This window comes from Cygnus atratus, chromosome 7 (genome assembly GCF_013377495.2).
Source record: "Cygnus atratus isolate AKBS03 ecotype Queensland, Australia chromosome 7, CAtr_DNAZoo_HiC_assembly, whole genome shotgun sequence".
NCBI classification, from domain to species: domain Eukaryota; kingdom Metazoa; phylum Chordata; class Aves; order Anseriformes; family Anatidae; genus Cygnus; species Cygnus atratus.
The window spans coordinates 16,681,992-16,707,471 of record NC_066368.1 but is presented as its reverse complement, the minus strand read 5'-3'; the positions used below and the strand labels follow the sequence as shown (position 1 = coordinate 16,707,471).

The 25,480-nt window shown below is 36.1% G+C and overlaps 1 protein-coding gene across 4 annotated transcripts in view; it reads left to right on the top strand.

Annotated features, from left to right (window-relative positions):
* The window catches only part of IDE (insulin degrading enzyme), a 62,824-nt gene that overhangs the window by 3,322 nt on the left and 34,022 nt on the right, over positions 1–25,480 (top strand). For 3 of the 4 annotated variants that reach the window (XM_050712047.1, XM_035541601.2, XM_050712049.1), the window contains exons 2-11: positions 6,930–7,114; positions 8,524–8,731; positions 9,652–9,821; positions 13,708–13,830; positions 18,322–18,434; positions 18,820–18,982; positions 19,619–19,711; positions 20,255–20,346; positions 21,134–21,214; positions 24,670–24,773. In XM_050712047.1, coding sequence (XP_050568004.1) covers positions 6,955–7,114; positions 8,524–8,731; positions 9,652–9,821; positions 13,708–13,830; positions 18,322–18,434; positions 18,820–18,982; positions 19,619–19,711; positions 20,255–20,346; positions 21,134–21,214; positions 24,670–24,773 — 1,307 coding nt within the window. In that variant the 5' untranslated portion in view covers positions 6,930–6,954. Of the gene's footprint in view, positions 1–950; positions 967–6,929; positions 7,115–8,523; positions 8,732–9,651; positions 9,822–13,707; positions 13,831–18,321; positions 18,435–18,819; positions 18,983–19,618; positions 19,712–20,254; positions 20,347–21,133; positions 21,215–24,669; positions 24,774–25,480 lie in introns of those variants that run through there. The other variant, XM_050712048.1, reaches the window with a different exon arrangement.

Here is a 25,480-nt window from a genome sequence, read left to right as displayed (position 1 = left end):
ATTCATGAGAATGCTTCTGAAGAAAGTAAAATACACTTTCAAGCAGCATGTAAGACTATTCTTATCAGTCTTGTTCGTAGCACATGATTCGAGACTGTGATGCAAATACTGATGCAATCTAAAATACTGTGCCAGGTTTGGGAAATCATTCTGCAGATCCTGTATCATCACATTGTCTAAAGAACAAAAATAGATGGTTTTGCTTAAATTTAAAATGGCCTAATCTTTTAAATAACGAAAGGCTTCAAAACCCTTTTGGAATTTGCGTAATTTTTAGTAATCTTCTTAAAAATAATAATAATAAAAAAGAAGCAATGAATTGCTGGAAGAAGGTTCATTCCACTTGGTGTAGTGAACCTGGATAAAACTTGTCTACTCTGGAGAATGTGTTTTGGTAATTTTTTTGGGGCAGTTTTTAGAGAGTAAAAGTATTGTGAAGTGGTTTAGAATTTTTTAAAAACTTGTTATCCTTCATTTATATGTCTAAAATCAAATCATATAAAATCCTGCATTTTTGTTTGATGTTTTTACCCAGTGATTCGGAATCTGTGAAATGTTCAAGCAGAGGTATATAATTTTAGGACACTGGGTTAGCTTTATGGTGTCTTGCTGGTATATCCCATCCTGTTTGACCAACCCAGGGCAGCTGAAAACACATCATTTTGCCGCTCAGGCCAGACACTCTGCTGGGGCCTTATCTTACAAATGGAACTACCACGGCCCTTGTTTTTGCCAAGTTCACACGTGCTATCATCTCATTAATGCTCCTGGTAATTTGTGTACAGTCTCCACACGGATTGGCAGTGAAACGTGCAGCAGACCAAGTTTTATGGCAGTGATCTAGAAGCTGCAGAAGCTGGACCCTTCTGGGAACAAGAGCGAGGAAGGCGGCATCTGCTCGGCCACGGTCATTAGGAGGGAATTTTCTGAGTCTGTTCCAGGCTTGGCAAAAAGCTGCAGACTGAGGTTCGGAAAATGCTTTCATTGTAGTGAGACTTCAGACTTTTCTCAAAATGAACTGCATAACAAGACCTTATAAATATTCATCATCCTTAAACTTGCCTGATTTTGCATGATTAGTTCTTAATAACTTGGTAGCACTGATTAAATCATTGTGGGTAGCTGGAGCTTTTGTGTATGAAGTAATATGCTGAATTCCTGATGAGTTTGTAAGTGTTAAACTTCTCAAAATGTTAACATTTTTATCTACTTATGCAGTCTATCTGCTTGTGTATGCAATCAGATTTATTTAGATCAGCATCAGGAATGTGTTGGAATCTTAGAGGCATTCTCTAGCTTCTTGACAAGTAAATTCACAGAAGACTGGTGCTGTGGATTATGGATGTTGAATCACATCAACTGTTTTATTCTCTAAATGTATAAAAGAAGGCTTACTGGGTTTGTCTACTTATGAACCTGTAACCTGAAAGAGTTATGATTCATGTCCTGAGGCATCCTTTATGGTTATGGTCACCTGAGTTGATTTAGTTTGGTGAGATTACTCACTCTCTGCTCCCATTTTTTTATGATATTCATGGTAGCAGACCTTAGTAAAAACAATTGTCTGATTTTAAGGAAAAAACAGAACGAAACTGTACTGGCCACGCAGTACCGTTTAAAAAATAAATTTAAATTGTGGCATAAAAGTGAATCAAGAAGTTAAGAGAGCAGGTAGATTACTGGTTGACTTGCTGGTAACGTCACTGTTATGCGTATAAGGATGTCACAATGCCATCAGATGCTGCTATTGTGAGTGGTGGTAAAGGCTAAAGGAAAAGAGGAGCGATAAAGGCATGTGGAAGAATGGGGATTTATTTTATTATTGCAAAGCCACCAACTTGTAACTGAAGAGGTTCATGGAATCCTCCGCAGCACTCAGTTCAGTGGCAAGAATTCACTGCGAGAGAGGTGACAAAACTGCCTGTGGTTGCCACTGGCTGGCAGTTCTGCAGCCCTAGGCTCCTGCTGAAGCACACAGCTCTTCTTTTGCTCCGGGCATTGGCAGCTGAAGAAGGCTTGTGTAAGTTACTAAGAACTGTAAACCAAGATGGATTAGTTAATAATACAGAGAGCATGTATCACTGGTACAGGGCAGAGCAGAAAGGTTTTGCTCTGTAAGTGATAGGCATTGAAGTTTGGAATTTAAAAAAAAAAACTAAAGTAGAAGTGGATATAAATAAAACACAGAACTTGGAACAGGGGCAAAATATGAGATTGAACTTTGCTGTGGTCTTTGTGTAGTTTCCAAGACAGAGCTTCAATAACTATTGTATAGCAGTCAGTGTATCAAGTGTATTTAAAAGACATGAAACATGAACTGAAAACTAGGAAAAATGCAGATTCTGGTGTATATAAGTGTAAACGTACAGTGAGCAGGTTGAAATCTCCACAGGCACTTGCATGACAGTAATTTGGGTTCAGTTGTATCAAAGCTTCAAGGAAACCCCAAATTTTAAGACAGCTGACATACATGAAACTAAGTATCAAAAGCTTCTGAGCTGGTAACTGTTTGCTGCCATTCGGTTACTTTAAGCTGATTAGTGTTTATTGCCATTCATGCGGCTCAGACCTGTATATCAGCATTCTTGCATTCCTGTATATCATTCTTGCATTGAAAGCAACCCTGAGGAGTTTCTGTTAATTGGTTTTCAAATATGGTCATTTAATTGCTCAAACTTAAGCTTGACTGCGGTGGTTAATTCTTAATTAACATAAATTTACTAAAATAACTTAGATAGTTCAGCAGAATCCTGTATCACTTAATCCCCATCCCACTCTGTAATAGTCTATTTGCAGGTGGAACCTGGCGTCCCTAGAGAGTCTCACTGGTCCCAAGGGACTGCCTGCCTGGAACTCATTAACAAAACGGGGCCTCAAAGAATAGAATATAATTTTACTCAAAGTGCTATAGTGTAAAATACAGTGTCTGTTTGACTAATACTCTTCTTGTACAAGTGAAGTAGTTTTGACGAGAAGGAAGAATGTTTAATATTTCCTAATCATTGAAACGGGACGCTGCTTTTGATTCAAAAATCCCCGTTCTTTTCTCTTTTCTTTCTAGCTCAGTCATCTTGCCACCTGTGGTTTTTGAGCCAGAGAATTCCCAGCGCCTCAGTAATGCTTTGTATTTGCTCCTGCTGTCTTCACTTTATTGGGTCTTCTTCTGTTGCTTCTCATTTGTGAAAGTAGTATGACAATATTTCTTTGAATGACACTTCTGTTAGGATATTAGCACTGTAATAAACAGAGCATTTAGTTTGCGGATGAATTTCTTTCCTACTGAACATCAGCATCCAGCAGTGACTGTGATGATAGCAAGTAGATACAGCAACTTCAGGACGGGCTCTCAGTGTGACTTTAGGAATTAAGCTGCTACTTTTTTTTTTTTTTAAAGTACACGAAATACAGAATCCTTTTTTCTTTTTTTCTTCTTTTTTTTTTTCTATTGTCAAAAAGTGGTTTGTAGTGTTTTAGGGTTTGTGATGTTTTAGGATTCTTGTGCAAAAGAAAGGAATGTGTAATTGTTACAAAGCAGTTGCACTTAGAGAACTTCAAAGTTGCACAGAAAAGCAGTCCTGTGAGGGAGCGGTTCATATTGCAGCTTACAGTTTACTCATTAAGGAAGTGTTATTGTATAAATCTTCTATCTTAAATGAAATTTTTTAGATATTGTGTTATAATAACTTAGCACCAGGAGGAATGGTGATTTAGTTGGAAGATATTGGACTTGTACATTTAATTTTTCTTCTTTTGACACGTTGCCTTCCAAGTGTATTTCATAGTTGATCTGCTCTTGCCTTTGTGTGAGCAGCACAATTCAGTTTGCAGGGGAGTAACTCTGGGTTTGTCACGCGAACCCGTCTGAAGTTGAAGAGAATGTTGCATTACAGTTCTCAAGGAAATAACAATCAAGAAAGAGACACAAGATTAAGTCCTTGGTTTGAAGGCTTAATTACTGATTTTGACCTTTTGAGAAGTGTAGTTTTTCCTGTACTGAAATTTGACTAGCAAGGTGGAGGTAGCCTACGAAGGAGGCAGAAGAAGGGAACGATAACAAAACGAGATGGAGGTGTGCAGCTTCACAAGACAGCAATTGAGATCTCATAAGATTTCACAGGAGCTGTGTAATTTGATGAATCACATTGGAAAGATGAGTCATTTGAACAAACAATGTTCTGTGACTTAATGAGGTGGTAGAGAAATAAGGAGATACCAGATGACAAGGAAATTGTGTAGAATTTTTCCCTCTCCCCCGAAATTTTATAGTATACGTGTATGTTATGATAAGCAAGTGTTATATTAATGAGATTGAATGTTTTAACTGAAAACTGGTAATTGTTGGCAGAGGTGAAATCAGAAGATACAGAAACAACCTGGTGCTCCTACGTACGTACATCTGACAGTGCAATAGAATTGCGTAGAAGAGACAGTGAAATGTAATTAAGAACAGTTTAATTAGGCACTTTCGTCTCTGAAAAGTAGTACCCATTCTCACTTGATACATTTTACTCGGTGTCTAAGTGTAATAGAGTATTTCTGCTTAGTGCTCTGACCCTTGAACAAGGAGGCATTTCTGTGATAAACACGCATTATATACGCGCTGCTGATGCCGAGAAGCCAAGAAGTTGCCGTGCTCGGAGTGTGCTCCGTTTTTGAATGATACCTGCACATTCTCAGAGGGAGGAAGCCCATAAATATTCCAGGCAGGTTTAGCCTGAGTACAGGGTTAAGCTAGGAGATGAATGACATTCAAAACAGAGTGTAGATATTTAATTCAGCACCTAAGTTATGGATCAGTTATTACATTTGACTGCACTTTTTAAAGAAATGTATGGTGTGAGAAGCGTGGTTTACTGGTGGAAGTGTTTGCTTCTCAAATGCACTTAGCAGCATGTTCAGAAGTGTGATTTTGTATTGTTTATGTCTCCAGTTTGGCAGTATTCAGATTCTTCTTATTCCTTGCTGCTTTCTGTACTCAGTGCTTCTCTTCTTTACTTGGATTATAATTCCTGTTTACAATTGTGCTTTTTTCATATAGGGATGTTTTATAACTTCAGCTTATTAAAAAATTCCCAAGTAATCTTTTTACTTTTTCCAAATGTTTTCAAAGTTCTAATGCCTACCTTACTACTTTTGTTTACAATTACATATTTTCTAGTGTACATATGTATCTCCTTTCCTTAGCATAAATCCTGCTCTATACACACTTTCCCCCTGGTAAAGGTAAAATCTTGATTTTCTGTTTGTGAAACACTATTTCCCACCAGTTGTACTGTAGACATTATGTTCAGAGACATCTTTTCCTTAACCTGTAGTTAATAATCAACTATTTATCAGCTACAGTATAGCATATTACACCAACACTGATGATTGTGCATCCCTGGCTGCAAGCTGGACACTGTTTTTACACCACCAGTAAACAGGAGGGAAATAATCCAGAGGGACAGTAGCTGGCAGAACTGCTTCCCATTCAAAGAATGTTACCTTGTTGTAGGAAGGAGATTTTACCTGACTTTTTTTTTTCATTTGCAATTCTAAACCATAAATACACTGTGTAATTTAGATTTTCTTTTCCAGAGTTATTTGTGTATCGGGTAATGTTGAGTGTTCAGTTGATTTGATTGCTAAAGAGTTAGTTATAATGTCGTGGCTGAAGACTTGAAACAGTATGTTGAAAACTATGCGTTCCTTCTTGTACCACATCCTATACAGTCGTAAAGCTTGGATGCAGTATTAAAACTTGAATGAAGTTCCTTGAACTAAATAACCTTGAAAAATTTAAAAATAAATACTGTGTAACTCCTCATTCTACGTACAGTACAGCCAGACCCATACAAAATGTCTCATGCCTCTGTGCACGTGTTGTGGTGGGGTGCTAAACTTGGATCTGGTTTTGTTTGTAAGTGCAATTAGTTCAGCAGCTACTAGTTAAACTTACATAGTAATTTACTTGGCAGTAGAGCAGCAACATTTCATCACAGAAGATTAACTTTGGCTGATAGTGTACATTTATAGCAGGCCCCTTTCTAAAACCCTTCCTGTAAAACAGGGTTAGAATTCATTCACTGTTACATACAGGAATATACCACATGATTTTTTTCTGCTGTCTCAAAGCATTACTCTCTCGTTTACCACTTCTGGGATTTGCTTATTGGTGGGTGGATGGTTTTTTTTGTTTGGTTGCTGTAGCGTGCAGTCAAGCAGTTCCCCTCCATCTCCCAAAATATGTGAGTCTGAATGTCTCACCTTTTCACTTCACACTTAAAAAACTGAATAGATGGAGATTATCATTTTAGAATCACACTTGGTTTATTTACATTTCAAAATGTGCCACTAAACAGTCCTGTAGTATATCTGTTAAATAGTAGAAGTTGAAACCTGTGAAGCTGTCTTCTCTTTGATCATGGCGATTATGCTCTGTGATTGTGTTTTTATGGTAATATTGTAAATGATCTCACCCTTTCGTGCCTGAGTGTACAAACGCAGTTGTCATATTAGTATATTTTTTAATCTAAGACAAGTGTAAAATTACAGCATTCAGAATGCAAATGCCAATTCAGAATCACGAAATACTTTCCTGAAGGGTGGAAGTGTACTCAAGATAGCAACATAGGACTCATTTCATTTTTATTGCAATTTCATTTATATCAATTAAGGGGATGTTATTTCTTTGCTAAGTTATTTTTTAATTACTGCTAGGATGAAACTTATTTAATCCTTCAATTATGTGATCTGCATTTTTTTTTAGTGTTACTTATTTTGACAGAATTATCTCAGGATCTGAACTATAGTTTTAGACCATTCTATGACTTTTGTGTGGAATGAAGTTTCTTGCTGTCTGTATCACCTACAGCTTATTCTCTAACATAATATTTCTACATATTAGCAGGGCTTAAATAAAAATATTGTGATCTTTTTTTTTTTTTAAGGCTTCAGAAGGAGACAAATAACAAAATGAACAATCCGGCTATTAAGAGAATAACAAATGAAATTATCAAATCACCTGAGGATAAACGAGAATATCGTGGACTGGAACTGGCAAATGGCATTAAAGCACTTCTCATTAGTGACCCCACCACAGATAAGTCTTCGGCAGCACTAGATGTGCACATAGGTATTTAAAGTATTTTGTGTTCATTATAGACTTTTTATATTCATTATATACTTATTATGTTATTAAAATGCTTTAACTTTTGGTACCTTAATTGCAAATAAAATGGTAGCAGTAGTATCTAGCTGGTAGCCTAGCCTTTTACTGTAATTTAGAGTTTAATTCTTTGACCTATCTAGTTGTAAATTGAGAGCTAATTAAACTCTCTTATTATACTGTGTTTACTCAAGTGTAGCTCAGTCTGTAGAAAGACTTCTAATGAGTAAGTTTCATGTTATGAAAGCTCTTTTGTAAGCAGAAAAGAGGCGGATGTGAGTACAATTATTTCAGATGGCTCCATCTGTCACGTCAAACTTTTTTTTTTCCATGTTAAGTTGTTGATGTGTTGAGGTGAGAAGATGCTATAGTGCAGGGGGAGGTGGGGAGGCACACCCTAACTGCAGTGATGCTTAAGATGCAAACAAATGCTGGTTATAGAAGGAGAAGACAGTATCTTTGGAGCAGTAGAAGCCTTTTCTTTTATGTGAGGTATCTCTCAAACTGACATAGTTTCTCACTTGCTTTCGAAGTGTGATGCACGCACACGTTACCTAAGCATTTTTACTCATCCTCTTGCCATGTGTGTGGTTGGGAGCTCTTTCTGTCATTGACATTAGGACACAGGTAGTAGAGTAATTTTGTAAACTTCAGTCCTTTTTTATAATGGCACAAAATCATCGTCTAGTTCAGAGGATCCCAAATACAGTTTTCTTGGATGCTGTGACAATAGTAACCAACTGCAGTGTCCAGTTCGTGCATGTGGAGATGTCTCTGTTGCCTTCACCTCCGTTCTCCCATTGCACATTATTGCACACTCCAAAGCAGGCCTTCCAGACGCAAACTTCCACACTTCTGGCTTCCATTCCTGCACGCACGCTGTTGTTGTCTTCTAAAGTGTCACGCTTCATACCTACTAGCTGGTCTGCAATAGCTGCTTGTGTCCCAGTAATTAATTACAGTTTATCACTCATCCCATAAACCACAGGAGAAACACCTCCGTAATTGTGGTTGTCAATTGCTGCCTTTTAACGCTGTGTAGTTATTAAAATCACGCTATAGAAGTCAGAACATTGTGATCTGCCAGATCTATACAGATTATGAATCATGGACTTCAGTTTAAATCTTGTGTCTCTGTAAAGCAATGCAGGCTGATCTGGAGAGGTAATTTGAGACACTAATTGGTTCAGTTACTCATTTTTAATTTCCTTTTTATTTTATTCTTTTAAGATTGAGTTTAGTTGACTAAAGCTGCCAAGTGTCTACTTAAAACTACAGAATTGGTATGATTGACATACAGTAATATAAAGCATGTTAAAAGACTTAAACTTTTATTACTTCTCATGAATGGTTGTATGAATTCTTTCCCCCTGCAGGGTCCTTGTCTGATCCCCCCAACATTGCTGGGCTTAGTCATTTTTGTGAGCATATGCTGTTCCTGGGAACCAAGAAATACCCAAAAGAGAACGAGTATAGTCAATTTCTTAGTGAGCATGCAGGAAGCTCCAATGCCTTCACCAGTGGAGAGCATACCAACTATTACTTTGATGTGTCACACGAGCATCTAGAAGGTGCACTGGACAGGTAAACACACTTTTATTTACAAGCAATCTTTTAATGTATTGGTGCTATTTGAAATGGCGTAAGAGCTCTTCCTCATACTTGGCTTATTATCCTATTAAAGGAGGGGCTGAGAGCACTGTCTTTTGTTACAACTGGTATTAGATGATTTTTCCTTTCAAAAGTTCTCAGATTTTTTTCAGCTAGCAGTATTTTTAAAGTCCAAGGGTTGTGTTTACACTGAATATTTTTGAAAATGTGGGGCACAGAGTGAGATTGTGGACGTATGCATTGTGCGAGTATTTTGCTTATATCATCAAATAAAGTGCTTGTCACAGCATTCTTACTTCTTTGATAGCATAAGAAGGATGAACTCAAGAAATAAATTGGGATGCCTTTACTAAAGGGAAATGACTGAAACTTCTGCATTTTGTGGGAGGGGACAGAAATTGGAATTGTAGTCGATGAGATAAAGAGAATAAATTTTTGCCCTTGGTAAGAAATGTCCTAGAGAACTTTTTTTCCTCCCCCCTTGCTTGTGCCGTAGAATCTCTGTGTTGATGACCAAGTTATTCATATTTTCACAAGGAGTGAGCTCTTACTAACATTTCTTCCTTGTTTCCTGGATGCCTGACAAGATTGATTTGATGTGCAAGATTAAGAACCTCTTGCAGCTAAACTTCAACACAGCAGAAGTTTTGTATGCAAGATTTATGATGTAAGGTTGATTTTTGTAATAACTTATATGATGAATACGTTGTAATCTGCATTTATAGATTAAAATGAGAAACAAAATAGTGAATCAGTGTCAAAACTTACGGAATTTGGGAATTCTGCATTGAAAAGTAATATATAAAGCTATTTTCAGGAGGGGTTAAGCTTCATACTTTCTGTTACCATTTATGTACAGTACTCTTGACTTGAATTGAAAACTTTCTGTTTAGGTTTGCCCAGTTTTTCCTGTGCCCTTTGTTTGATGAAAGCTGCAAAGATAGGGAAGTGAATGCTGTTGATTCTGAGCATGAAAAGAATCTGATGAATGATGCCTGGAGGTTGTTTCAGTTGGAGAAGGCTACTGGAAACCCCAATCATCCCTTCAGTAAATTTGGAACAGGTTTGTCAGAATATTATTATTTGTCCACTGGAGTTCTGTGTAATGTATGTAGTGTTATTGTTTATATAAAATTGGTTAAGATCAGACTGAAACAATTCCCCCTCTTTCCCCCTCCATACATGTTTATTGTGGTGCTTTATTGCATTTTCCACATGGTAGACCAAACAAAGCTAGACAAAACCACATGAAACAGAGTGATACAAAACCTGCACGACAGAGGCATCCTTTATGATTTTGATAATTACCGCAGTGGATGCTGTTTTCCAAAGACTCGATTTCATAATTTGGTACTGTAAGTCTTTGTGCATAGCAAAGTGAATGGACTGTGTTTAAATTGTTGTTAGCCACGTGCTCTTTTCTTTTCTTTTCTTTTTTTTTTTTTTTTTGCTAACTAGTATTCCATTAAGACTAGGTGGCAGTGACTAGGTCAAATTAGAAGGATTAGCAAAGTAACATGACAATTACTGAATAAGAATATAAAAGCAAAATCTGAAAGCATAAAACGCAGCAGCAGATGGCTAGGTAAACTAGTCTTGGACAAATCCCAATCCTGTGGCTGTAGGTTTTTTTTTTTTTTTTTCAGGCTTTATTAATCACAGAGTGCTCAGTAACCATATAAAATAAACAACCAAAACCCTCAACTTAAAAAGTATTAAAGTAACATGGTGGTTGTAGTTAAAACCACAACTATTTGACAGTTTGGCAGGAGTTGTTACGAAGTTACTTTCTACATGAATTGCAAGTTTATTTTTGAAACTATCAGAGTAATAAGGCCATTAATTCAGACACTGCACTGTTTAATCCTTGATTGTGAATGTTTTTTGTGTCTGAGTCAGTTTGCTGAGTGAATAGTTGGTACAAATATTGGGTTCTGTAGGGTGATGGTGGGGCAGGTAATGGACTTTAAAGACTGTCTTCTTCCTCTGTCCCAAGGAAAGAGAAGAATGGTATTGTACTTGATGATGAAGGATAAAGTTGAGGGGCTGGTAGCCAGCTGCTACAAGTGTGTGTGTTTTTCTGTTTTCCGGTGAAGAGAGGCTGTCTGAAACCAGGGGAATTATCACTATTCCTCAAAGAGGTGAATTTGAAAGCGAGTCTTGAAAATTGCAGGCAAGCATCCAAAGTACATTCTATAATCTCAGAGGGGTGGAATTTGGCCTTCCTGAATCAGCAAATAAAATTTTTGCTGTTACTGAAGAGATTATTTTTTAATTTTTGTGTAGCACTCAGATAACAGTAGAAGTTGCAGAAATAGTTTTCTACAGTTTAGGAAGGTTTGAGAGTTGACACAAGTGAAATTGTAAAGGTAGAATACCTGAGACATGCTCAAATTCAGTAACAGTAGTCATATTCATCTCTCCTTAGTTTGGACTCTGATTCTGAAATTAAATTACAGCACATAGCTTTCCTGTACATCTGATTTAGCAAAGCTAGAGCCCAGCTGTGATCATTTTTTATTTACTCAGAGTTGTTAGCTGTGATACGGTTTTCATGGCAATTTCAGTCGGCATCCTTATCGTTTCCTTTTGACCAGCTGAGATGTTATGCAGAATACTGGAATGACTCCATTTGGGTCACACTGCTTATTGCTGTGGAGCCTGTTTTGCCAGCAGAAACAAATGCACATTATTCTTCAATTTTCTTGTTCAGATGTGCATTTTGTCCTCAGATAACCTTCACCCATCACTGAGTAACTGCCTGTGACAGTAATTCTTTATCAGTACCCTCAACCGTTTCCAGTACTTCCCCTGCACTTTCGCACAGTCCAGTGTCCATTTTCCTACCTCTACAAGGTGTCTTCTGATTGTTGCCTCCTAATGTACTCCAGTACTCTTAACAGAAGTTACCGAGCTGAAGTTTTAGCTCTTTTATTTTATTTTAATTTGCCCTATCTATTGATTCTGTTGCTATCTAAAACTTATGTGTTTCTGTTGTCTTTAGGCTTAAATCTCTAAGATCTGATAAGCTGATGCAGCTTAAAGCTGGGAAGGAATATCAACAAACTATTTTAATCATAATGCCCTAAATATTCTTTTTAGGTTTTATTAGGAATCATTGCTTTTACTAACATATATGTGAAGTTAGAAAATCAAAGTAAAATTTTTCTTCAGGCAGCCTCTCTGTATGATGTATTGTTGGCTGTTGCAGTTGTAATTAGACTTCTATCTAATCACCAAACATCTGGACAATATACTTGTCTTATTTTTTATGTAGCTAGTTTTGCCTCACTGGTCTGTATTAACTCATATCTGTAATAGTAGGATTTGTGCACTGGGCATATTTGTGTACCAGGAACATTTTCCCAGTGTTTTCTCTTATTCTTGCTGTTTTTCCTGTAAATGCAAGGCAATTTTGTTGCTATGTTTTCTTGTTTTAATCTTGTTCCTCATCCTCTGCTTTTTCTGTAAATGATCTGGTTTTGGCTTCAGGGGGTTACTGATCTCATGGTTAGCAGATAGAGTATTAGTGTTCTGGTCTGTAGATTCTGTTGACCATTTTGTGTGCCTATGTAGTAATGGTAAGTGGAGCTGATTAAAATCAAGTGTACTCTTTGTAGACTGATTTTTCTGTTGTTTCAAGTTCTTGCGTTTTACTAAATAAGAATTTTGCTCTGCTTAAGTGTGGAGTATTTCATCACAGTAAATTATTGAAAGCTTGATGTAAAGATTGCACTGATTCATAGGATAATAACTTAATGGAGAAAGTTTGGTATGTGCTGCAAATATGGCTTATTTAGGGAACAATTGCAGTGGTTCTCTTCCTCTTTAGTCCTGTTCCCATACTGCAGGAACAGCTCAGCTGTTTGGGAAGCAGAAGCTGAACAGTCACAATTTACAAACTGCATTTTGAAATTAGTAACTGTTTCACTTTGTCTCCGTCTTCTAGGCTATAAGTTGTGGAGTGCAGTGCCACAAATAATTTAATGCAGTGATTCCTGTGTGTTGTGGTTTAACCCGGCCAGCAGCTAAGCACCACACAGCCGTTCGCTCACCCTCCCCCCTCCCTCTCTGGGATGGGGGAGAGAGAAACGGGAAAGTGAAGCCTGTGGGTTGAGAGAAAGACAGTTTATTAAGACAGGAAAATAATAATAATAGTACTACTACTAATAATGTGTACGAAAGAAGTGATGCACTATGCAATTGCTCACCACCTGCTGACTGATACCCAGCCTATCCCCGAGCAGCTGGCCCCCCCATACCGGCTAGCCACCCCTATGTTTAGCATGAGGCCAGATGGGATGGAATACCCCTTTGGCCAGTTTGGGTCAGCTGTCCTGGGTCTGTCCCCTCCCAGCTCCTGCTGTACCCCCAGCCTGCCCCCTGGCAGGACAGAGTGAGAAGCTGGAAGGTCCTTGGCTTAGTGTAAGCACTGCTCTGCAACAGTTAAAACATCAGCATGTTATCAACACTCTTCTGGTCCTAATCCAAAACATAGCACCCTACCAGCTACTAGGAGGAAAATTAACTCTGTCCTAACTGAAACCAGGACACTGTGGAAGGTGTGTGTGTGTGCAGGGTAAAACCTACTCCAGATGTGCCAAAGAAAAAAGTTTTCCTTCTTCTGAATTGAAGTCTAGGCTTACTTGCAGTGTTTTGAAATAGCCATTCAAATAAAAAAAATAATAATTTAGAAGGCCGAAACATCCTGTATTCTTGAGGAAGATGCAGATTGAGAATGGAAAAATTTATTGTTTCTGATGAAAACAGACAATATTGATCCACTTTTCGTGTTGTTACGTGTAGTAGTTCTTTTTAAAAAGAGCAGATTAATTCATTTTTTATTTATATATACATATATATATATATATATATATATAATTTGTAAATTCACAAACCATGAGTATATATGTAATCAATGAGCTATATTGTTAACTTTTATGTTACAGGGAACAAACTCACTCTGGAAACTAGACCAACCAAGGAAGGAATAGATGTAAGACAAGAGTTATTGAAGTTCCATTCTACTTATTATTCATCAAATTTAATGGCTATTTGTGTCTTAGGAAGAGGTGAGAGCTCAGAGTTTTTCTGTTAATTCGTTAAGAATTTAAATATATTTATGTTCATAGAGGAGAAAACAAAGTGTATGCAAGTCTGAAAATCTATAAAGGGGAAAAAAGCAAAGCTTGTACAGGCTGACCAAACATTGTTTTGTTTAGTGAAGTCTCCAGAGCAACTTGCAGTGTGTAAACTTAAAAGTTTATAAGCTTACAATACAAAAACTAAGCTGAAAATTTTAAATCCATTATCAAGTCCTCAGTTGCACTCGTTGTGTGTTTCTTATGAAGACTGACACCTCTGTTTTCTGATGTTGAGGGCTTTTGATACTGTTTTCATATTTTAGACTTGCACATACTTCCACTACAAAAACTAATATATTATCAAAGGATAACCGTAATGTAACACTGAGATAAAAAGCCTTTACTTCAGTTTACTCCTGAAGTAACGTAACAGACGTTCCAATTGCTTAAAACCTTCCACAATCAAGATTGTATAAGGGTTTGCCAAAACGTTAATGACAGTGTGTTGAAAACTGCTTCTTGAAAGCATGCTGATAAGTGTTTTACAATAATGCTGTATGGTGTTTTACAATAATGCTCAGATGGTGAGTATGAATAGAATACCATTTACTAGCAAAGCAGAAAGCTTTCTTTACAGCCCCCTGTTTACAGGGCACTGCATTTGAAGCACATTGACAAAGCCTACCTATGTCATTTTAATCATAGCGTATAAGTGATTTTTTTTCTTGTAGGTTCTAAGATGGGCAAGCATCGTGAGGCTTATAGTTCTTAACCAAATCTAACTTTTGTGCGTATATTCACTGTCAAATCAGTACCAGGCTCCCTAATTCCTCTCAAGTTGTTTTATTATTACAGTTCATCTGCTTTAATATCACATACTGATGAGAATACCATGAATTTTTCTCGTTGTTGCAGGCTGCGCAGTAAAATGTATTAGAATTTTTTTAAAGGAGTAGGATCAGGTATGTTATTAGTAGGTACTTATGTAATACAACAAGGGCCAGATATATTTTATGTGTGAGAATGCCTTGCTTGTTCTCCTAATAGCAGTGGAAACTTTATGCAATTAAGCACTGTGATATTAATGAAGACAGCCTGTAAATATTTGTAAATATTTTTTGTTTATGTTTGAAAGAGGAGTTTCCCTCTACTCTCTTTTCTTCTGCATATTCTACCTGAGGAAAAAAACAAAAACAACTTCTGTTCTAGAAAGCTTTCTGAGCTTAGGAAGTATATATACAATTTTTTTTGTCATTGAGGAAGCAAGGCTGTTGTCTAAAGAGGCATTTATTTTCTTTAAAGTATTGATATATTAATTGAAGGTAAGTAGGTGTTGATCAGAGTTGATAATTGAATTAAAATTCTCTTCCTCAGCCTGTCCAGGAAGACTGGACAGGCAGTTTTCAGGACAGACAAAATCTGCATTTCGGATACCAATAAAATGCAGAAAATAGTCTTACTTTCAAACACTTTTTAAGTGTGTGTGTGTGTATATACAGATATATATTCATGTGTGTGTATATATATGCATGTGTATATATACATATATTTGTGTACATGCGTATGCATGTATAAAATTATCCCTGTAAAAATCTTGAATTTAGGTGTTATGGCTAGTGGTTTTTGCAGTTAATTTCTTCAGTATGAATTACCCCTGTATGGATCGATATTCAGAAAAAAGTAAGAGCCTATGAAATACCGGTGTTTGGGACTCTTCCTTTCAATTTTGTAAAATAAATAAATAAAATTTTAAAAGTCACTTTTTTGTTACTTGTTTGAAGCAGGCTTATTGTCAGTCTGTTTGTATACAAGAGGCTATGCAACTACACTTTTTCATCATAATTAAGTAGCTGTTAATGTAAGTGTGAAGTGTCATTTGGGAAAAAGTTGCATCTTACTTTGCATCTTTCTTTCCCTGGAAAGAGGCATAGCATAGCATTTCTCACTCTGTTATTTGTTCAAGCAGCAGTTACTTGTGCAAGAGCTTTTTTTTTTTTCTTTTTTTTTTTTTTCCCTGAGGCCTTGCCCCTAGCATCAGAAATGAAAGTTGGTAAGTTCCAGGTACTTCCTGATTTATTTTTTTGTTATAACAGGGTAGCTCCACACATAAAAAGCAAGATGCAGAAAACAAACATTGCTAATATAATTCCTTAAATTCTCTGCTAAAAGACCTTGGTGTCAATGTAGCAGTACTGCTACATAACATAAAAACATTGCACACTGTAAGTCCCCTGTGATCTCCTTTTGTGCATTCTGAAATAAGCTTTGTGCAGCTCGTAATTGTCTGATTTTCCCACCACTTATATACAAGTAAAATGAATATACAATATACATATGTGGAAAGTGGTGAGAGAGTCAGAATATCTCTGGTAATTACCAATACATATTCAAAACAAAAAATTTGCTGAAATTGAATCATGAAATTCAATTAAAAATATCTTAAGATTTAAAAAAAAAAATCACCCAGCAAAAACAAAATCTAATCAAAATCAAAATTCACTGAATGATCATGGAACAACTTCAGTACAGCAGTTCCCATGTAGACTCTTAAATTCTTACTTTTTCAGTAAGAATCACCCTGGCAACTGGAAATTAGTCCTAAAGAAAACCTTCACAGAAGTTGTGAAACTTAAATGAATGTGTTCTTTGCTGCCCCTATTGGGGTGGCTTTTTTGTTTAGCTTCACAGAGACTTGAATAGGAAAACTTGATTTCCGAAAGTAACTGAATTGTATACTTATTGATTTATAAGAAAGCTATTCCGGTAACCAGAAATATAATTGTGAAGCTGTTTGTTGCTTAAAGAGGAAAATTTTGTTTTGTGTTTAGAATTATTATCCTCACAATGTAATTTTGACATGATTGTGATTGAAGATTTGCCAGAAAGGTGGCAGTAATGCATTGTATGTCTTTCTTTAACTAAGAAACAAACTTTGGAGGGAAAAATAAATTTCAAAGTAGTTCTTTGAAAATAATAGTTTATTGCTGTGGCTGAATTAAACAGGGTAACAGGTTGATAGACAGCAGCTGGTTTTCATTTTAGCGTAGAAAAATGCAAACTTGAGCCTCAAATGACTTTCTGATGAAGTAAGCCTGTAACTTTCTGCAGTTATTTTAGTGTTACAGGCTAGGGTTAAGCCTGAAAAGGCATTAACAATACCTATTAAATGTAATGCCCGATACTATCTCATGCTGGACATCAGGAAGAGGTTCTTCACCGAGAGGGTGGTTGCACACTGGAACAGACTCCCTGGTGAAGTAGTCACTGCACCAAGCCTGTCTGAATTTAAGAAGAGATTGGACTGTGCACTTAGTCACATGGTCTAAACTTTTGGGCAGACCTGTGCAGTGCCAGGAGTTGGACTTGATGATCCTTATGGGTCCCTTCCAACTCGGGATCTTCTATGATTCTATGATACTGTAGATGCAGTCTTCAATACTTTTTTTCTGATAATAATGAATCAGAAAATATGAATCTTTAACAGAATTAGGTGCAGTTCACAAAATCTTAGTGTACAGTGAGCCATCTTGGCTTGTGCTGTGTTTTTTCCTCTGCAGCACTCTGTCAGGAGTAACTCATGTAGGAGCAAATCTGTGTTGGACGGGAAAGATTCCTCTTTCTAAATCTAACTGGGATTGTTCTGAGGAACAAGGCAACCACTTTTTGAAATCTTTCACAGATTGAGGTTGTACTTTGAGACATTCCAGAAACCCCAAATTTTCCTTGAAAGATGTGTGCTAAAAAATCTGAAGGGTGAATCTCTTATCTTGTTCTTACTGTGAGAAGTGCTCGAAAGCGCATGTTTTAGCGGATGGCTAGTTTGAAGGCAGTATTTCATCTGTATAGATGCATTCAGGTGAATTCATGCACAACATCAAGTACTTTCCACAAATGGTCTTCCTATCATATTTGGAGAGTATTAGTCAAGGCCTGCAACTAGAATGGATGTAAAGTGCAAATGCTTAAACAGGTCACAGATGTGCGTATGAAATTATGAGGCACTGAGCACAGATGATGCTGGCTCTCAGTGTGTGAAATATTGGAGGTTAGCTGAGATCAAAGAACATCTTTTGACAAATATGCTTTTCCTCTGAAAAATTAGCAACTGTGATTCCATCTCCCTTAGGCTTTTTGTGGAATGTTTGTTTTTGTAATGTTCAACATCTGACATGTCTCTTTTTCAGTTCCACCTTAGATTCGTCGGTACACTTTAAGGATGTTTTTTTCCTGTTAACAGGATTTATTTTAATCATGGTTGAAGCCTGCATTTAATAACCATGATGCTTATAGCATGTTATTGTTAAAAACCTTAGTGTTTTATATATATATATATATATCCTTTTTTGAAAATAATAATCATTGTATCATTAAAACTACTTTTCTGTATAATCCACATCTTTTCCAGAAAATATCCAAAATCTAAATTAGCTAGAAATTTCAGATGATGATTATTCTTTTTCTAATGTTTCTTTATTGTAGAATCTTTGGATGAGCTAACTTCCTTAGTGGTGAAGTTATTTTCAGAAGTAGAGAATAAAAATGTCCCTATACCAGAGTTTCCTGAACATCCTTTCCAAGAAGAACATCTCCGGGTAGGTATAGAGATGTATCTTCTGTCAGGAATGTATACCTTAAGTGATAGTTTTTATATTACAGTAATACGTTGTGCACTTCACTACTTTTGTGTCAGGGTTCTCATTTTTCCACCTGCCTGAATGTTGTAGTTTGTACAGCTTATAATAAATTTTGTATGTTTGGTTGTTCCTTTAAGCAACTGTGAGATAATTAGTTCTATGTGTAAGCATCATGAATGCCTCAAGTGTTCCCTTAATTTTCATATACCTTTCAATCAGATTTTGTTGTTATGTAATAAAATGTGTATGCATGAAGGGGATGTGATACGTGCTCCTAAAATGTATAAATGAGATTGTGAGTGTCTGCTTGCTTATGGATCTCCTCTTCTGTTTTCACCTTCAGCAACTTTACAAAGTGGTACCCATTAAGGACATCAGAAATCTTTATGTCACATTTCCTATACCAGACCTTCAGAAGTACTATAAATCAAATCCTGGCCATTACCTTGGTCATCTGATTGGGCATGAAGGCCCAGGGAGTCTTTTATCAGAGCTTAAAGCCAAAGGTAAGTCCGTTGAAAATAAAGAATGAAAAATTAGTTAATTGCACAACTCTTGAAAACTTAAATGTTTAATTTATAATTTATCTCTGTATGTTAAATTTGAAGTTCCCAGCAATATGAGTAATTTGAGTTGTAAATCGTTCCCCGCTTTATTCTTGTTTCTGTGGTGGGTACAAATGAATAACTGACAAACACCCTAACCATTGATGCTACTATTTTTTTTGTGCTTCTCTTCATCCACCCCTGTTTAGAGAGACGTACAGTTTTGCTGTACTGATCTTGTCTCTGTTCTGTCACTGAGTTGGATTACTGTCAGCTCTCTTGATGTCTGGAAGAGTACCAGAGTGTACCTTTCACTGTTGTTCATTATATTACTGTGTTCCAAATAGAAATAAATTACCTGGTGACCTAGTGATACTGAGTTTGTTGTAGCACCATGAGCACAAAATCAGATAGGTCAGATGTTTATCTTGCCCTGTTGCTATAGATGCTAAGGAAGAGAAGGGGAACATGTAATGTTGTTAAAATGTCCAAAAAAGGAAGGGGGGGGGGGGAGTAATGTTGCTAAAGCGTACAAAGAAAGTAGGATAAACATTTACAGATTTGTTTATGCAAAATATTTTCTCTTTGATTTTATAGGATGGGTATATACTCTTGTTGGAGGACAGAAGGAAGGTGCTAGAGGTTTCATGTTTTTCATCATTAATGTGGATTTGACAGAGGAAGGACTTTGTAAGTGAAGCATTGTTTCTGCATTCCATGTTAGTCCTGATCTTGATGGGCTTGTGTTTGTATCCAAAGAGACTAATTGTCCTAATAACTTGACAGACTGTATATTTTAATTAATTTGTTATTCTGGTTTTGGATCCCAGTATGTTAACACATTTCATCTAACACAAGAAATGAATTTATTTGAGGTAGTATTGAAGTATTTCATTAAGAGTGTTTTAAAGTAAACTAGTTTAGAAGAAAATCTGTTAATAGCTTTGTGTGCTACTTATTCATACTATTTAGAACTGAGTTAAATTATACCGAAAATCATTATCTTACTGTATTACGTGTTCAAAGCAGTTCTCAGAATTAGCTGGGGACCTAAACACTTTTATTTCATGTCTATGAATAATTGTATTAACTTTTTCAGTGGGATTGTATATGTACTTAAATACCTTGATGTATCAGAATGTAATTCAAAATACAAAGTTTCCTATTTGTTTTCATCAGAATTATTTCTTTGTGTAGAATCGAGTTATTAAGCAAGCATTTTTTTCTTTCCAGTGCATGTTGAAGATATTATTTTACACATGTTTCAATATATTCAAAAACTACGTACAGAAGGACCTCAAGAATGGGTTTTCCAAGAGTGCAAGGTACAGTGATTGGTGCATGAAATATGCAGTAGTAGTATTTTTACAAATTTTTGGATTATAACTAGGACCGTTTTCCTTGGCTGCGGACATAGTCTTTAATAATTGGACATAGTGTTTAATAATTGTATGGTAACTGAGTTTCTTGACTTTAAAGGTGTGTTTTCTGTGATGTGACTCAAATAATGAGTACGTTGAGAATATGTCTTAATGTAAACGTGAAATGCTCTTACAGAGCCATGAGTTGACATTGTGTTACAGAATAATAGAGGTACAGGAAGAAGTTTCTTACCCTGTCCATAAGGATTTGACACTGGAACATTACTGTTTTTATTAAAGTTGAGGTGTTTTCAAATTATCAGGAAATTCAAATACATAGAATCATAGAATCATTCAGGTCAGAAAAGGCCTCCAACAACTCCAGCTCCCTCAGCCACTCCTCAAAAGACCTGTTTTCTAGACCCTTCACTAGCTTCATTGCCCTTCTTTGGACATGAATGTGAGTTATGGGACAGATCTCTTACGATGAACATGACTTACAAGACATTAATTTTTGTTCAGCACAGAGCTTTTTGGTAATAAGGTGTTAATAATAACACTTCATGTTGTGAGACGGTCACATGTTGCTCATGAGTTTTGTGCAACTTGACTATTACTGAAACCTCTTGTGTTAGGTATTTGTCTTCAGATTGAATGCTACTATAAAATGGATATAACAAAACTAGCCATTAATTATTCTTAAAACAGTTTTTGATATATGCTTTTCAACCCTTCTTAAATTGTTTCCTAGGATCTAAATGCTGTGGCATTCAGATTTAAAGATAAAGAACGACCACGAGGTTATACATCAAAGCTTGGAGGGATGTTGCATGTAAGTGATATTTTATTTTGTGTTTTGGATAGTATGTTAATCATTTAGCAGTATGTTTAACCATACACTGAATAAATATGGGTATTTGCACAGTTCCTTTGCCACTTCTTGAACTTAGGAAGTTACTATCATGCTGCATAGCTCTTACCATTGGTGGTCGGTAATTCGCATTTCCTTCACGCTACCGTTTTTTAATTCTACACTTGATAGAACTGATTTTATAGTAACTGGAGTTGGCTATTTGATTTGTTTCAGTATTTCTTAATACACGTGTACCATGTAATACTGTGCCCAGCTGAAAGCTAAATGTTTTCTACTGAAATAACATTCTATCATAAATCCAAGTACTATGTTACTAAATGCTTCACTAATTAAGGATATTGAAACAACGCTAACATTTCTGCTTACTGCAGTAACATAGCAGATCAGAAATGGTTGAATCTTCTAATGTGGATTACATGTTGGTAGTGAAGGTATCATCATGTAGCTTATACGTGGTCTTCTTAAAAAATCCAGTTCCCTCATTTTGCACTGAAGGAAGATTTTGTCTGTTCTCTTTTTGTTTAGTGGCACTCGTGCAACATCTGTAAATTTCAGGCACTCCCTATTGCACAGCTAATTGTTTTGTTAGATTTTTTTTGCTTGTTTCTTTGCAGGAATTCCTGTATATGCTCCTACAACTTTGATTTGTAAAGTCTAAAATAACAGTCTTTTATTTCAGAATTTGGTTTCTGTTTACTAAAAGCATTAGACAACTGACAATATTTAAATGAATATTTAATGGAGCTCCTGTTTTGGTTGCTATTTCTTGTTTTTGCTCTATCAAATGCATAAAATTTCTTTGAGAACTGTGCTATGTCTGTCTTCTAAAGCAGTCTTTCAGTGGTCTGTATTTGTTGGATCAGTCCTGATTACAATTACTGGCTCCAAAAATCATACCAGGAAGCTGTCAACAGGGTATCAATTCAGGACAGTGTTTTTCCTTTGATACTCTTTGCAGTATAAATGGTAATTTTGATTCTGCCATTAGTTGCTTAAACACTAATAGAAAAATAACTGTTCTGGTTCTCTTTGGTTTCATCTGAGTCATACTAAGTTTATGCTCTGAAGCGTCTTCAAGCTGGAACTATTGTTTGATGATTTCTTATGCTTATGAGTACAGAATGTTTTTAATAATTGGAGGAGAACCTATATGTAAATTAGCACAAGCAAATGTAATGTCATAAGTTGTTACATATTTGTCAAAAGGATTAAAAAAACCCAAAACCTTCTATGCAACAGAAGTTCCTATGTAAAGCACGTTTGTGCTGGTGTAAGGAGTCACCACTAAAGTCTCGCTGTCAAATTACATTTGCTATTTGTCATGCTTGATGTTTTCCAGACACTTGTTCCCTAGTTTGCTATGCCCTTTTTGTTTTGTTCTGTTTTCTTAATTGTATCATTTTTAAACTTTCATTTTAATTTGATTGTTGTATGTAGATAAATTTAGGTCATACCATAATGTAACTAAAATAAAACGGATTTTCAAAAAAGTAATCACAGAATGGTTGAAGTTAGAAAGGACCTCTGGAGGTCAGTCTTGTTCAACCCCCTGCTCAAGCAAAACAAAAACAACGGGAAAAAAAGTGGTAAATTTTGTTATGCTTAATTCCAGTTGGTGAACAGAGTGTGGCTTGTATTTTGTATAGGTAATAATGCCATACACTTCTGGTCACTAAATCTGTATTACCTTGGTCATTTCAGATTAGAAGTAAGTAGGTTTCTTTAAATCTCCACTTGAAATTGTGTGGTTTTTTATGCAGAATTCAGTTAAATGAGCATTCTTTTGTCTACCACAAATGATTTGAACAAGACCTTTCCAATCTTGTTCTTGTCTGATATATTTGACAGCATTAACATTTGAATGCTTTGTAACACAGGTTTGGTTTATTGTACTTTTGTTTTTTTTTTCTGTTACTCCTCTTTCCTCACCTCACTCATTCTCTTTTCCAAAATGCATAGTATCAGTTACTCTGTGTTCTGGAAGTTGTTCCACTGTAGTTTCATGTATAATGTATATAATTCAGAAAGCCCTCTTAAGATAATTCTGGTCAAAAAAGCTGTCTAACTGTATGGTAAAAATGCTAGTGATGCTTGGTGCCTCTTGTTTAGGCTACCTCATATTTTTTTACTGTAGAAGGTTTTGAAAGTTTTCCTGTCTTCCCCACTAATCACTTTCAGAGGAGTGAAAGTTCTTTTTTTTTTCTTATGTACCTCGTTTCAGAGTTTCATTATATATTAATTTTTTTCAGTTGTATAGTAACTTGCTCACTGACACTTAGGCATGCACATAATTCATTGTAAATAATTCAGCTACCCTGTAGTCAAATGTACATAACTAGATAAAAAAAAAAAAAAAAAGGCAGTATATTTTATGCATTTGAAATGAAATCTGATTCGATATTTAAAAAAAAAAATTGTCTGCTTTTCTAGAAATGGGGCTTAACTTCTGTTGTCTTACAGTTTGCTGAAATATATGGTTTGGGTCCCTTGCTAGTGAAAGTGCACAAAAAATAAGGGAAAGCTATAAGTCATTTCAAGGTAAAACTAGGGAAGGTCAGAGCTGCCTGGCACAGTAAGGCAGCGGAAGCATCTCTTCTGAGAGGCAAGAAGTCAGTTGCCTAGGCTCCATTGATACTTCGTCCAGGAAGTTCTTGTTATCGGTGTACTTGTTATTGGAAGTTCTTGTTGGTGGTGGTAACAGCAAAAATGTGTAGTTGAATCAATTTGGTGAAATCCCTCAAAGAACTGTCTTTCCTATGTTGAATCCTAGCATGTCTGTCTGCTGTTTCTTCCCAAAACGTGCTGTTTTCGCACGGAAGATTTGGTAGAAAATCTTAGAGACTTTCACTTTAAGTCTAAACAAAAAATGTTAGAACAAAAATTGTGTAAATTGGCGTTATGCTTTTAGATAATTGAAAGACACTTTACTTTAAATTAGTGTTTAAAAAAATGAATTATTAGGGAATCCTAAAAAAAACTTTTTCACTTGTTTTGTTATGTTTTGTTTTTCCCAAATGCACTCTAATGATTACTAGGTATTCTGCCTTCAAAGATATCCTGCAGGGGTCAGCATTTGCCATGTTATTTTTACTTTAGTTCAGAACAGTATTTAAAGATTGGTGACTTTTTATATTGAATCATGCAATATTTCAAAAGAAAAGTATAATAGTGTGCAGTATATAAATGTACCTGGTATAGGAAACAATATTATCTGCATAATTAGAGTGCTACTCTGTCTTGTTCAGTTTTGAGAGAGAGACTTAAAGCGATCTATGCACTTCTAATCTGAAAGTATGAAGTTGGTACAGATTTAGTGACCAGAAATCTCCGCTTTCATTTCTTTTGCAAAACCATTTTTTTCATGCTTAGTTTTTGTTTAATTCATCTACATGTGTCTGGGCTTTGTCTTTTAGTATTATCCTATAGAAGAAGTATTGGCTGCTGAGTATTTGCTTGAAGAATTCAGGCCTGATTTAATAGAGATGGTACTGGATAAATTGAGACCAGAAAACATTCGGTAAGTTGAATTACAGTAACTTGTATTTTAACCCAAATATTATAAGAAAGCAGATGGACTAATGGAAACACAAATTCTTAGGTGGCTCTTGTAGCTCCAAAGTAAATGTCACTGTAAAAGAGAGAGTAGTTCTGCATTAATGAGATTTCTTTCTGCTCCCCATTGAAAAGAAGTATACTAAGTGTATGCAACTTTTCCTGTTTAGACAGAAATACCCTCTCAGTCTTTCCTGTGTGGAATGTCTTCCTCAGACTGAAATTGTTTTTAGGAAAATGAGTACTGAAATAGCTCAACTGCAACAGCTCAACATAAATTCTTGTGGCATTTTTAATGGAATGCTCTAATACTCATAATTTCGAGCTAGGTCTGGAAATTAGGAGGAAAGTTTTTATCTGCTGTCTGTATGTTCCCTATGAAAAGCTACCAGACTTAATGCAGATTAGCAGACCCACTTAAAAAAATAATAACAAAAAATCAGTTTAAGTGGATAGAAATAGCTGCATCTGTAGCTGCTAAAATCATAGAATCGTAGAACGGTTTGGGTTGGAAGGGACCTTAAAAATCATCTAGTTCTACCTCCCTGCCGTGGGCAGGGATACCTTCAACTAGATTTGGTTGCTCAAAGCTCCATCCAGCCTGGCCTTGAACACTTCCAGGGATCAGGCATCCACAATGTCCTGGTATACTTAGTTTACCAAGTCTTGCTA